The following is a 15705-nucleotide window of genomic DNA, read 5'->3' on the forward strand; positions in this document are numbered from 1 at the left end:
TTATTTACAATCATATTTATGTGATTACCCCAATGAAGATCTTTCCTTATATTAATACCTAGGTATTTACAATGATCCCCAAAAGGAAATTTCACCCCATCAATGCAGTAATTAAAACATAGAGGACTTTTCCTATTTGTGAAACTCACAGCCTGACATTTATCCCCGTTTATCATCATACCATTGCCTACCATCCATCTCACAACATTGAGGTCATTTTGCATTTGCTCACAATCTTGTAACTTATTTATTACTCTGTACAGAATAACATCATCTGCGAAAAGACTTATCTCTGATTCCACTTCTTTACACATATCATTGATATATATAAGAAAACATAAAAGTCCAATAATACTGCCTTGAGGAATTCCCCTATTAATTATTACAGGGTCAGATAAAGCTTCACCTACTCTAATTCTCTTGAGTTCTGCTTTCTAGAAACCGAGCCACCCATTCAGTCACTCTTTTATCAAGTCCAATTGCACTCATTTTTGCCAGTAGTCTCCCATGATCTACCCTATCAAATGCCTTGGACAGATCAATCGCGATACAATCCAGGATATCTGCTATATCTTGCTGGAATCCTACAAGTTGGGCTTCAGTGGAATAACTTTTCCTAAACCCAAACTACCTTCTATCAAACCAGTTATTAATTTTGCAAACATGTCTTATATAATCAGAAAGAGTGCTTTCCCAAAGCTTACATACAATGCATGTCAAACTTACTGGCCTGTAATTTTCAGCTTTATGTCTATCACCCTTTCCTTTATATACAGGGGCTACTATAGCAACTCTCCATTCATTTGGTAAAGTTCCTTCATGCAAACAATAATCAAACAAGTACTTCAGATATGGTACTATATCCCAACCCATTGTCTATAGTATATCCCCCGAAACCTTATCAATTCCAGCTGCTTTTCTAGTTTTCAACTTTTGTATCTTACTGTAAATGTCATTGCTGTCATAGGTAAATTTTAATACTTCTTTAGTATTAGTAACCACCTCTGTCTGGACATTATCCTTGTAACCAACAATCTTTACATACTGCCGACTGAATAATTCTGCCTTTTGAAGATCCTCGCATACACACTCCCCGTGTTCATTAATTATTCCTGGAATGTCCTTCTTGGAACCTGTTTCTGCCTTAAAGTACCTATACATACTCTTCCATTTTTCACTAAAATTAGTATGGCCACCAATTATGCTTGCCATCATGTTATCCTTAGCTGACTTCTTTGCTAGATTCAATTTCCTAGTAAGTTCCTTCAATTTCTCCTTACTTCCACTGCCATTTCTAACTCTTATTTCTTTCCAACCTGCACCTCCTTCTTAGTCTCTTTACTTCCCTGTTATAATATAGTGGGTCTTTACCATTCCTTAACACCTTTAAAGGTACAAACCTATTTTCGCATTCCTCAACAATTGCTTTAAACCCATCCCAGAGTGTGTTTACATTTTTATTTACCGTTTTCCACCGATCATAGTTACTTATTAAAAACTCCCTCATGCCTGTTTTATCAGCCATATGGTACTGCCTAACAGTCCTAATTTTAATCTCTTCCTTTCTTTCACATTTATTTTTAACTACGACACAAACCGCTTCGTGATCACTAATACCATCTATTACTTCAGTTTCTCTATAGAGCTCATCTGGTTTTACCAGCACCACATCTAGAATATTGTTCCCTCTAGTTGGCTCCATCACTTTCTGAATCAGGTGCCCTTCCCATATTAACTTATTTGCCATTTGTTGGTCATGCTTCCTGTTGTTCCAATTACCTTCCCAATTGACATTTGGTAAATTGAGATCACCCGCTACAATCACGTTCCTTTTGACTGATACACCAAAGAGGAAATCAAAGCCAAATACAAGGAGAAAGAAGACAAGGGAAGAAGAAGAAAGTGTGTCACGCAAAAGACTGTTTTCAGAAAAGGAGAAAACAATTTAGGTCTCCTGAAACTGAAAGTTCTGAATCTGATCTAGAGCATATTCAGTTTGATTCCGAATCTGAATTGACAGATGAAGACATAAGTCACACAAGAAAAATTCCAAGCATAGGTGATTGGGTGATTATGAAATTTTGTGGGAAGAGAAATGTTCACAGGTATGTGGGACAAGTTAGTGAAGTTTCTCTTGAAGTGTTCGTGGTTAAATTTTCCGGAAGTGTAGGTGGTTCACGATTCAAGTGGCTGGAATGTGACGATATCTCTGAGGTTGATCCAGAGCAAATTGAAGCTGTTCTAGAGCCTTCTGAGTTTTGAATGAAAAATGACAGAGTTACCAGTTTTCAATTTAAACACCAGTTTCAATTTCTCATTGAGTAGCCTAATAGTAGCCTATGCATAACACACACAAGTTTCTTTGCTTAGACTAATAGAAACCATTTCATTTTATGATAATGTGACATGAGTGACTTTAAATCCAAGACATTTCTTTGTAGCATGCAGAACGGTTCAGTTCTAGAAACTGACATATAATAAATGCAGTTTCACTTAAAATTATAGCTGTCCTTGTAATCATTTTAATTTCACCCTTGTTTGGGCATTGTCCGAAAATAAGTAGACATGGGTCAAGTATCCCACATAAACAAATGTGGAAATTTACACATTTAGAATGTAAACTTTCTTTGGCATATGATTACAAAACCTAATTACGTTATTCAATAATTTATTTACACCATTAAATTTTCCTAAAAATAAAAAAGTGGTACCTGGGTCAAGTATCCTAAGTTCCCCCTGCTTGCCAGGGACCCACTAATCCATCCCTGAAAGTATTCTTATATAGAAAAATTACAGTAAATCTGACACTATGACAGTCTGTGTTGTGCAGCCATTTCCTGTGTTGCTGTTCACTGCAGAGCAGTTCCTTTTACCTCCAATAGAGCTCACATCACTTCTTACCCACTGCTACCACATTGCGTGAAAATAATGAAACCGTAGAATTCAAAAGTGACTTGTCATTGTGTGTGATGGTTGTAGTTACACTCTATGTGAGGTAAGGTAATGAACCGATTAAGTCATTGTTGAGAAGGTAAGAGAGACCTGCACTGAAAGTCAATGGAACTCTCTTAATATTTACTTGCCAGAACTCCATTGCTTGCCTCCAGTCCAGTTGTCTTCGTTACTAACCGGACCTAACCAATCCAGCCCAACAGTCTTGTCAATAAGGTAAGTTCTTTGTCACTAGCTTGACCTAAGTTCTGCAGGTCGAGAAAGGATGACATAAAATTGTCTGTGTTAACATGTAGAAATAACTTAATGTTGAGAAAGGAATAGATATATATTTATCAGATATTGTAATAGGTGTTGAATTGTGGCTGAGAAGTGAGGTTATGAATGCAGTAATTTTATATATATATATACACCAGATATTGTAATAGGTGTTGAATCGTGGCTGAGAAGTGAGATTATGAATGCAGTAATTTTCTCACAGGACTAGAGTATTTATCGTAGCTAGGATAGGAATGGGAAGAGGGGGAGTATTCATACTGGTGAAAGAATTTGTAAGCTATGAAAAAATTAAAGAAGAGAAATGCAAAATTTTGAGTGTAAGGCTCATCTCTAAAGATGACAGGCAAATTGATATTTTAGGGGTGTACAGAATTGGCAAGGGTGGTGCTTACTCTGATGCAGTATTATTTGGGAAGATAATCAGCTTTGTAGGGAAGAACAAAAGGAATGTTATTGTAACGGGTGATATCAATTTACCAAATGTTAACTGGGAAGGTAATGCGAATGACATAAAAGCATGACATGACCAACAATCAATACTGGTAAGTTTATCTGGGAAGGACAGGAGAATCAGAAAGTGCCAGAACCAACTAGAAGGAAAAATATTGTAGATGAGACTTTCACTATCAATCTGCTGATCACCCTAAATAACATAATATTTTATGTTAATTCAGTTATTCACCACAAAGAAAGGTAGAATGCGCTGCTGTCACAGCTTGCTAATTGATAGTGGCCGTGACCAGGGGTCTTGTCCTACTCTCGCTCATGGATTCCATTACCAACCTGCGCATAATAAGAACACAAATAAAAGCTGTAAAGGAAAAAATGTGGAACACAGAACAAGAATAGTTGGTATGAAACTTACTTTAATGCAGTGGAGTGTACAATTCGCCAGCAGAATATCGAAACACAGTTCAAGCTTCACCATAGGGGTGAGAGGTTTTGGTGGTAGAAGAAGACACCACAGGACCACAAAATAATCAAGTTCATATAATGACTGTTTTAAGTCGTCAAAAAACATGTTTTCCCCACTGATAAACCAACGACATTGACCATAGCCTTCAACACATAAAAACTATGCGATTCAATTTCACGCTTAACTTTACGTTATGCCTACACCTTTCACAAAGTCTGGTATAATCCATATTTTTATTTATTGTGATTTAGGCCTATTTGTTTCTTGAAATTAATCTGTGTAGTGTGAAACACATTCTTAACTAGGGTTTGATTACAATTTGTTTATGTTTAGGGTGCAAGTCAACTACCAAGATGAAGCCAACTGAATTGTTGGATGCTCCTGAACCAGAAGTAGAGCTAGATCTCTGCACAAGTGGAAAGCCTTCAGGTTAGCTATAATGGTTTCTGAATGCAAAATATAATGCATTTCACTTTAATTTTGGTCTAGACCTACAGTTAATATATTTTGAAGTAGATTAATGCGTAGCAGACTTCTATAATGGTGGTGAGGTTGATAATGAACCTTGTCGAAAGGATTCTGGTCTGATACTACATCACTTCCAGGTTATGCTTATTAGTGTTTTGAAATACATGGGTGTTCTACAGTATGCAGGTAACAAATTTATATTGTTTGTATCATGACTTTATCAAATGTATACTACATTACTTTGTATAATGTATTATGTATAACTTAGAGGACATGATTTAAATTTTTGTATCATTAAGGGATATGATTGGGGGACTATTATCTATTTTTTGTCTCTTTGGAAGTCAGCTAATTACTTTTCAAGGTACCCAAGTAGAGTTGTAACATTAACCTAGTTGGCATGATAGTTAAGTCTCATGCTAACATCAGTTTATAGAATTTTTAATCAGCTCTGAAAATAACTGGCCACTTGCTTTGGCTCTAAACAAAGTGTGAAGTAATAATCCCTCTATACTTAAAAGTGGCAAATCTTATATGAAAATTGCTAAATCAAATGATTAAGTCATGTTTTAGTGGTGATTTTGTATTTACTTTCATTTGTTTTATAGCTCTTTTTGAAGTTGGAGACATCACGGGTCAGAAGATTTTTGGTTTCCAGACTCCCAAGAGAACCAAGACTACGGGGGCAATTACAAATGGTGAATGCACGGAAGAGACACTGCAAAGAGAAGCCAAGACTCCCTACAGTCTGCGAAGAAATTTAAAGAAAAGTAAGTACTTATTTTTCTTTTGAAATTATTTCACATGAATTATTAACAATATTAATTATGCTGAATCATGTTTGTGTAATTAAAAAATATGGTACATTCTTCTTCTGCTGCTTTTCCCCACATCTTGTGGGGTTGCGGGTGCGAACTGAGTTGCACATGTGGATTTGGCCTTGTTTTACGGCTGGATGCTCTTCCTGACGCCAACCATATATGGAGGGATGTAATCTCTATTGTGTGTGTCTGTGGTGGTTGGTTGTGTGAATATGAGGAAGAGAGTGTTGGGACAGACACACACATCTAGTCCCCAAGCCAGAAGGGTCTGACACATCCCACTCTGATGAGTCTAGTGTCAAACCTAAGATGAAACACTGGTTAATAGAGCAAACGCCTGAAAAGCCTATATCTGATATGTTTTTGATCAGAAGAATTAATCGGAAGCGATTAAAATTCTCGACCCGGCCGTGAATCGAACCCGGGACCCTCTGAACTTAAGGGCAGTACGCTGACCATTCAGCCAACGAGTTGGACTGTAATTATAAAATACAGTATGTTACTTGTAAAAAAAAAAAGAGCCGTAAGAAAGAAGACATTAAAATGTGATTTCGAGTAATCAGAATAGGAAAACTTCTTGCTTGTGTTTATTCATATTCGGTATTTTGATATATTTCTTGTATGCCGATAAGTAGGAACTGGGAAAGTGATTAATAAAATGCTTCATTATATCAGTGGAAAAAAAAAAAATACTTAAAAGGTGGCAAAAAAGAAAACTACAAAACAAGACAAAAAGTGGTAAATAAAATCATTAAATTAGAAAGTTTTCATTTTTAATACATCTTGAAGGAAATATCGTAAGCATACATAAGTGCTGTAGGATTTTGTTTTTTTTCTATTTGCTTTACGTCGCACCGACACAGAGAGGTCTTATGGCGATGATTGGATAAGAAAGGGCTAGGAGTGGGAAGGAAGTGTCCGTGGCTTTAATTAAGGTACAGCCCCAGCATTTTCCTGGTGTGAAAATGGGAAACCATGGAATACCATCTTCAGAGCTGTCGACAGTGGGATTTGAACCTACTATCACCTGGATGCAAGCTCACAGCTGCACACCCCTAACCGCACGGCCAACTCGCCCGGTGCTATAGGAATAACAGTATTAGGGTACTAATGGTAAGGCGGTGTGCCTAAGAATTCTTAAAAATTCACTTTATTACAGTAACAATTCTGCTCAGGAATGAACCCTTTTAGAATAGAGCATATATCGTCAATATTTCCACTGTCTGCTGCATAAGTAGCTTAGATATAACTGAAGAGGCATTCTAGGGAAATGATGAGCAAGGTAGTTTCCTGCTGCTTTCCTCACAGGCCAGAAGGTGCTATTATCGTATTTACTTGCGTATTAGACACCATGTTTTCCTTTCCACTTTTACAGCTAAAACGTATGGGGGTGTCCAATATGCGATAACTTCAAATCTTGTGCTGTGAGGTCTATTTTGTTGTAGACTAGTAATTCACGCGCATATCGCAACGAGTGTGTGCGTCGTGTATCGGCATGCCTCGGGAACAACTGTGCTCAGTTTCAGCTCTGTAGCTAACCTGTACGGTTCTGTTCTGTGCTTTCAAAATGTTTAAGGCTATCAACTCGCCCGCCACGTGTGAGATTCGGTCAGTGATACGATTTTTGTCAGCAAGGAACTTGTCTGCTGCAGAAATTCATCGACGGATTTGCGAAGTGTTCAGTGATACTGTTATGAGTGAAAGCAAAGTGCGTAAGTGGATACAACATTTCAAAGATGGCCGTGACAACGTCCATGATGAAGACCGTTCCGGTTGCCCTTCTTTGATTACAGACGATTTGGTGGCTTCAGTTGAAGCGAAGATTCGTGAGAACAGGCGCTTCACAATAACAGGTCTGTCAAACGAGTTTCCTGACGTGTCGAGATCGGTGCCTTACAACATTGTTTCTGAACACCTAAAGTTTAGGAAACTGTGCTCCCGTTGGGTCCCAAAACTCCTAACAGAGGACCACAAAAACCAAAGATTTGAGTGTGCGATGAAGTTCTTGACTCATTATGACAAAGAAGGTGACGGCTTCTTGAGTCAGATCGTAACTGGAGACGAAACATAGGTTTCGCATATCACGCCCGAATCAAAGCAACAGAGCATGGAATGGAGACACACACACTCGCCTGTAAAGGTGAAGGCCAAACAGACTCTGTCCCCGTGCAAAATCATGGCGTCGGTGTTTTGGGATAGGCATGGTGTTTTGTTGGTCGACTTCATGCAACGAGGAACCGCTATCAATGCAGAAGCATACTGCCAAACCCTGAGAAAGCTACGCAGAGCGATTCAAAACAAAAGACGCGGCATGCTGACAAAGGGAATTGTCCTTCTCCATGACAATGCAAGACCTCACACTGCAGGTCAGACCTGCGATTTATTGGACAGTTTTGGCTGGGAAGTTTTAGACCACCCACCCTACAGTCCTGATCTTGCGCCGAACGATTACCATCTGTTCCTCCACCTCAAACATCACCTCAGTGACAACCATTACAATGATGACGACGTGAAAACGGCAGTGAACTCTTGGTTATAGGAGCAGGCAGCAAGTTTCTATGAAGAGGGTATTTTAAAATTGGTTATGAGGTATGATAAGTGTTTGAACAAACTTGGCAACTATGTCGAAAAATAGAGTGAAGTATGTACTTTCTGAAAATAAATTTACTTTTGTGAAATAACCTTTCGCTGTGTACTTATTTTCAAACGGACCTTACTTAAAAAACACGCCTCGTATTCTGAGTTTTACTGGCTATTTTCGTTAGAAGGCAGTACTGTGTTTCTAAATTTTAGACAATAAATGGTGAACACGTATGACTTTTAGGCCTACATATAATGTAAACATAGTCGGTTTTAGTTATTCTTATATCATATCATTCGTTTCATATCCAACTCCTCTGATAAGGATGCCAGGAAGGGCATCCGGTCATAAAAACTGGCTGTTCTTCTCGCTTCATACTCGACCCCATAGAGAAATGTGTTAAGGGTATATTATATTACTGTATTGCGCAATATTAATACAAAAGAACTAAGTGGCCAGTCATTTGTCTCTTGTCAGTTGAGCAGTAGGCCTACCACACAGTAAATCTGATCACTGCTTTAATTTGAATTACTGTCGTCTTGTGCCACTATCTTCCCTGCTACCAACGTGTCGTCATTCCAAATGACATCTTCACTGCCATCGAAAGCATTCGAGATCCCGTCTTTTTTGAAAATTTTAAAAAGTTTTATATCCGACTATAAAGTCCAAACAGTGAGAATCTATTCGCAAATGGTTTCTGTAGATGGTCTCGGTTATACCCAGTTGATGTATGTGTAGCAGAAGCCATTCCTTTCGAATAAAGCTGTGCTATAGAGAGTGTGCCAACCCACCAGCTGATAACTAGCGTACGTTACGAATTGTACTTCCGAGTGTAATACATAGTGACTGGAAACATTCCGTGGATAATTGCGACTGTTGAAAGTCAGGCCTATGTATATTACACACTTGTTCTCTACATTTATGACATAAAGATTTACCTAAACAGCTGTAATTGAGATAAGAGAGACACATTGTTTAGGTTAGGTGTGCTATCAAGTGCCCAGATAGTAGCAGACGTACCATAATGGAAAGAATAAAAATAAATAACAGGAAATCTTGCAGCATTTATGGATATCTATAGGTGTGGCGGTTATGTGTTTTACTATCATAATGTTAGTGCAAATCTATTTGCAAATGGTTTCTGGAGATGGTCTCCGTTATACCCAGTTGATGTTTGCGTAGCAGAAGCCATTTCTTTCGAATAAAGCTGTGCTATAGAGAGTGTGCCAACCCACTAGCTGATAACTAGCGTACGTTACGAATTGTACTTCCGAGTGTAATACATAATGACTGGAAACATTCCGTGGATAATAGCGACTGTTGAAAGCCAGGCCTATGTATATTACACGCTTGTTCTCTACATTTATCACATCAAGATTTATCTAAACAGCTGTAATTGAGATAAGAGAGACCACATTGTTTAGGTTAGGTATGCTATCGAGTGCCCAGAAAGTGGCAGACGTACCATAATGGAAAGAATAAAAATAAATAACAGGAAAGCTTGCAGCATTTATGGACATCTATAGGTGTGGCGGTTATGTGTTTTACTATCATAATGTTTAATTTTGTATGTTCATTGTCTCCATTTATTTTATTAACGCATAGTATGTTTTGTTTGACGTCTCCAAAAATCGTAAAAGTATTTAGTGGGGACATAAAATCAATAACTATATATAAAACACTAACGTGTATGTTTCACCAAACACAGGCTCTTAAACCAGAAGGAGTTATAAGTTGCGGTTTGTACCAAAATCTTCCAAATCATCTCAATAGTACAGGAACAATCTTGCATTTCTGGAAAAGACGATGGAAGTATATTTACCATATTTACTCGTGTATAAGACCCCCATTGGCTTTTCGAGACGAAGAAAATGAAAAAATAAATCTTGCATCAAGACCCCCCAAAGTAATCCATCAGAACAGAACAACGATTCTGCTTTGAAGCAGGTACAAGCCTTATGCAGCTCTGATGACAAAATGCAAATTTGTTAATAGTTTAGTTTGTACGACCCACACAATGAAAACGCATCGAAGTCCTGCGGTTCATCTGTTTTTTGTAGTTAAGAAATGTCCGCCTCTGTAGCGTGGGCTTATTGCAGCTCTGATGACGTCTCACAGATAGGTGAATAGTTTCGTGTCCTGACCCGCGCATTGCAAGCACGCATTAGCCATGTATATATGTCTGTGTTTTGTAGTTAATGTCCGTCAGCATAATAGTTAGCATAATTAGCTGCCATTTTTGGGAGCCTGAGTTTGATTCCCGGTATCGCATTGCCATTTATGAATGGCAGGAAGGTTGATTTGCAGTAAAAATGGTACATGCAACTCCCTTCCACAGGGGGCCTGTTTAAAAAAAAAAGAGCTGCACCTCCTCGGGATGAGAAACTAGTTTACTCTACTTAAGAAATATTCACAGTTGTTGCTAGGCCTATTTATAGGCAGGTGAGATCATTAACAAAGTGATCGTTTAATATCTCGTAACTTGGGCCAATATAGGGTTTTTTGGGAGAGAAGTAGGTTTAAAACATGATAAAAACAATCCAATCACAATTGTTTTACTCGCCAACGTACCTAAGAAGCCTTTCTCATAGACAGTCCAGATTTTGTTTTGATGACACAGAGCACAGTTCTCTGCAAAATGTAAAGAATTTCACCTTATTTTCTTGACAACTTTCAGCGATTTTCGGAAATGCCAAACAAAACATGTTAGGGTATGTGTTAAAAAATGGGAGACAACGAACATACAAAATTAAACATTATGATAATAAAATGCATTACCGCTGCACCTGTAGATGCCCATAAATGCGGCGAACTTTCCTGATATTTATTTTTATTCTTTCTGTTGTGGAACTTTTGGCAAATGCCAAACAAAACATGTTAGGGTATGTGTTAAAAAATGGGAGACAACGAACATACAAAATTAAACATTATGATAATAAAATGCATTACCGCTGCACCTGTAGATGCCCATAAATGCGGCGAACTTTCCTGATATTTATTTTTATTCTTTCTGTTGTGGAACTTTTGGCATTATATGGGTGATAGCATACTTAACCTAAACAATGCGATCTCTCATAACTCATTTACAGCTGTTTAGGTAAATCCTGATGTGATAAATGTAGAGAACAAGCATGAAATATACTTACAAATAAGGGTCTGGCTTTCAACAGCCGCAGTTATCCAAATAATGCTTCCAGTCACTATACCGTATAATCTCAAATACCACCTGCACTGTTTTTTTTTGTTGAAAATATTGCTTCCTAAATTGGGTGTGGGTCTTTATAAAATTTTGGAAAATTTATCTTTCCGAATGTACGTAAATCGGACATCGCCGGCGTGGCTTGGCAACAATGCTCTCTCCGCTCTCAGTATGCGCTACTTCTGCGCTTGGCGTCAGTCTCGCGCACGTTCTTGGAGTATCAACATGAATTCCACAAAGCATTTGCGATCTTTTACTGCAAGTGAGAAACTGAAAGTAATTCAGGAAGCCGAAATTATTGGAAATCGTGCCGCCGGTAGGAAATGCGATATTGACAAGTCGTGTATTCGCGATTGGAAAAAGAAGAAAAATGTGCTATTAACATGTAGTGGTGATCGTAGAGCTTTTTGTGGACTGAGTGTACAGTTTGCAGAAATTGAAAGAAACCTTTATAAATATGTGACAGAAAGGCGGGAATTGGGATATGGTGTGCGAGTGTACAGTTTCCAGAAATTGAAAAAAAACTTTATAAATATGTGACAGAAAGGCAGGAATTGGGATTTTTATATGTATTTTCTAACCATTTGATGTGCGTTAGTAAAGATTGTAAATAATTTTGACTTCACGTTTTTTGAAAATTTTGTTCTTTCAAAATAAGGGTGCGGATCTTAATCGGTGGCGGGTGGTATTCAAGATTATATGGTATATTACGTGAGGAAATACAACTCGTAATGTACGCCAGTTATCAGCTGGTGGTTTGGCATGCTTTCAACAACATGGCTTTATTCAGAAGGAATGGCTTCTGCTACACATACATCAGCTCGGGATATCAGAGACCCTGTCCAGAAAAGACCTATCTGTGTCAGTACGACGTAAAACGAAACCATTTGGAAATAGCTTCACACAGTTTGGACTCTATAGTCAGGAACAAAACTATTTTTAAAAGGTTCAAAAAGACGGGACCTCGAATGCTTTCGGTCTCGATTGCAGTGCATGGCTGACAAGATTGCAGTGAAGATGACGTCACTTGGAATGACGACATGCTGGTGGCAGGGAAATTAGCGGTGCAAGACAATAAAAATGAAAGCAGTGATCAGGTTTAGTGTGTGGTAGGCCTACTGCTCAGCTGACAGAGACAAATGACTGGCCATCGAGTTATTTTATATCAATACTGCATAATTTGATAATACGATACCCTTATCCCTTTTTCCTACGGGGCCGGGTATGAAGTGAGACGAATCTTTATAGCGAGTTTTTACGGCCGTATGCCCTTTGTGACGTTGACCTCATCAGCATACCTGTCAACTCTTCCGATTTACCCGGAAACTTTCCGTTTTTTATTTTTTACATTTCCTTTGTCTCAAATAGCCAGGGGGTCTAATACACGAGTAAATATGGTATATATCAATCTGCCAAGCCCACTGAAATCCATACACTAACCAACCCTATGAAGAACAATTCCACACCATTCATCACAGGAACGTCGTAACTAGCATTGCTCATACAACACTTTCTGTCACTTTCATTTTGTCAAAGCAAAGGATGAGACAGACAGAAAAATCAAAACCGGGTGAGATGGCCTTGTGTTTAGGGCCCCACAGCTGGAAGCTTGCATCCAGGAGATAGTGAGTTCATTGAAGATCTGATTTTGACCCCAGGCTTTACCTTCGCCTTGATTGCTGCTTCGATTTTGGCTGTAGTGTGAGGAATGTTATCTGTGATGTCGCTGTTCAGTTCTGTTACTGGGTCAGGTCTAGTTTTCTTGAGCTGTAATACTGCATTTTCTCATGTATTAGACCCCCCTTGCTTTTTAAGACAAAGATAATGAAAAAATAAAGCTTGCATATAACATTACCCATTGTAGTTCATCGGATTCCGCTTCAGGCCATTCTGCAGCTCCGATGACATCACACAAATTAGTGAATACTTTCGTCCATCCTACCCATGCAATGAAAACATTCATCAGAGTCGTGCGGTACATTTGTTTTTCGTAGATAAGAAATGTCCGCCTCCATAGTGTACTGCAGCTCTGATGAGTAGGTAAAAGTTCTGTATGTCCAACATGCATATTGCAAGATGCAGGCACGCATCACTTATGTGATGTGTATGTGTTTTATAGTTAAGAATGTCTGCCAGCATAATGGTTAGCACAATTAGCTGCCATTCGCAGTGGCCAAATTCAATTCCTGGTACTACCAGAGATTTAAGAATGGCAGGAAGGTTGGTATGTGGTAAAATGTTATATGCAGCTCACTTCCATAGGGGGCGAGCCTGAAGAGAGATGTTATTAATGTAGCAGGCAATATCATTTATAAAGTGATAGTTTAATATCTCCTCATTCAGGTCAATGTGGGTTTTTTTTTTTTTTTTTTGGTAGAAGTAGGTTTAAAATGTGATTAAAACAGTCCAAACATAACGATTGTTTTACTCGCCAGCGTACCTAACAAAAAATATTGCTGCTATTAGTTTTCTCTCCCTCTAACTACTTTGGCCAAAAGGTGTAAAATACAACAATGTATTGCTTCTACTTATAGTACTGTTTACATGAAAAAAGCAGCTGAAGGCCTTTCTGTAAGCTTTCTGAAAATGATGCATGTAACTTGCATGGTTCATGCTTTATGCAGGTTATGTGAAACTGTAAGGGCTCAGTATCCTAAAGTGGATAAATTAGTGTCTAATGGCAAGTATATCTTTTTAAAAGCATCTTCAGGAATCAATCTGTTTAAAGACAAAAAGTGAGGTCTTGCGCTTCCTCCTCTGTCTATTGTCACGGCAGTGGCGTGCTTGGCTTAGCGCAGTGGTATACTATGCAGACAATTTTGAAAGTTTCTCATCCGTTGTGAATGCACTAGATAAAGATGACATGTCATCGATTGAAATTCTTCAAGAGTTACTGTAAGACAGCTCCTTGAAAATGATTTGGCATTTATATCTGCCAATCTAAGCTTCTTGTGTAAAATGATATACATACTTGAAAAATCCACTAACCTGTTGTCCAAAACAGTGGAGGAAATGTGTGCTGTTGAAAGTAAATTAGATTCACTCTTTGCTTCGCAGGTACAGGGACTGTTAAAGGTCAAATTTCATTTGTTCTGGAAAAACAGAGGGTTTTGAAAAATGTGCTACGTTATTAAAGTATTTTAGGTTGCTCATGTTGGTGAAATTGTTAGTGTTGGTGACATTCCTGTCTTTAAATATGCAAGTCTGTTGTCCTGTGATGTGGAGCGATCATTTTCGCAGTATAAGGCATTCTTGAGAGATAATCAGTATTCATTTGCGATGGACAATTTTGAGATGACCTTTGTTGCTAACTGCATTTCTTTCTGGGACTACTTCTAGCAACTAACATTCCAGCGTGTGAATGGCGAGTACAACCTTGTGCAATTTTTTCAAAGATGATAGGTTGTTTTTGCAACATTTAAACAAAACATTGCTTTTTTTGTAAATATATCTACTTGGGCAAATAGAAAATTAATGCATACCATACATTTACATCTTGAACATGAGTGGTTATGTGATCTTTAAAGCAGAGTATTTGTAAATTTTCATCAAATTTTTTAGGTTTTATAGCACTTGAAAATATTTTTCACTTTTTTAGAGAAAAAAAAAAATCCGCTCCCTAGTTATAATACCAATATTCAAGAAAGGGGATATGATGATGTGCAGTAACTACCAACGAATCACAATCATATTACACATTGCTGAAATAGTAGACAGGATATTGGAAATAATAATTAGAGAGAAAGGTGGAAAGACAGTTACAAGGGAAGCAGTTTGGATTCAGAAGTGGAAGGTCAACAGTGGAACCCATTTTAATTCTGAGACAGGACATAGAAAAGAACTGGGAATAAGGAAAGAATTTGATGATTACTTTTACCGACTTGGATAATACACCATATTGACCAGTTACAGTGAAAATATCAATGCTGAAACACAGGAGATATGATCTGCCTTGTCAATACTATACAAAAGAACTGTTAAATGCATATTATTAAGGCCCTGATGTTGACGACCTAAAAATTATCAAAAAATGATGTATAAAATGCTCCTAAAATTCTCTTAATATGACCTCAAATTTAAAAAAGACCTAACAAAAATGATCAATTTCATAACAATTGTCTTAGAAAGATAATGAATACGTGGTTAGAATAACTGTATTGGAAAAACAAATATTTTTAGTAGAATTAGTGTATTATTACTAAGCCCAACTCCTTGGCTGAATGGTCAGCGTTGAGGTCTTCAGTTCAGAGGGTTCCGGGTTCGATTCCCGGCCAGGTCAGGGATTTTAATTGCATCTGATTAATTTTTCTGGCTTGGGGACTGGGTATTTGTGTTTGTCCCAACACTTTCCTTTTCATATTCAAACAACATACTACACTACCAACCACCACAGAAACACACAATAGTGATTACATCCCTCCATATAGGGTTGGCGTCAGGAAGGGCATCCGGCCGTAAAACACGGCCAAATTTACATGTGCGACACAGT

General features: G+C 38.0%; 1 protein-coding gene across 1 annotated transcript in view; it reads left to right on the top strand.

The window, feature by feature from the left end:
• Orc2 (origin recognition complex subunit 2) overlaps nucleotides 1-15705 on the top strand; it is a 114581-nt gene that overhangs the window by 13384 nt on the left and 85492 nt on the right. The window contains exons 2-3 of the mRNA XM_067148718.2: nucleotides 4481-4576; nucleotides 5224-5385. Of these exons, the coding sequence (XP_067004819.2) occupies nucleotides 4481-4576; nucleotides 5224-5385 (258 nt within the window). The remainder of the gene's footprint in view (nucleotides 1-4480; nucleotides 4577-5223; nucleotides 5386-15705) is intronic.

The sequence above is a fragment of the Anabrus simplex genome, chromosome 1, assembly GCF_040414725.1.
Source record: "Anabrus simplex isolate iqAnaSimp1 chromosome 1, ASM4041472v1, whole genome shotgun sequence".
Lineage (NCBI taxonomy): Eukaryota > Metazoa > Arthropoda > Insecta > Orthoptera > Tettigoniidae > Anabrus > Anabrus simplex.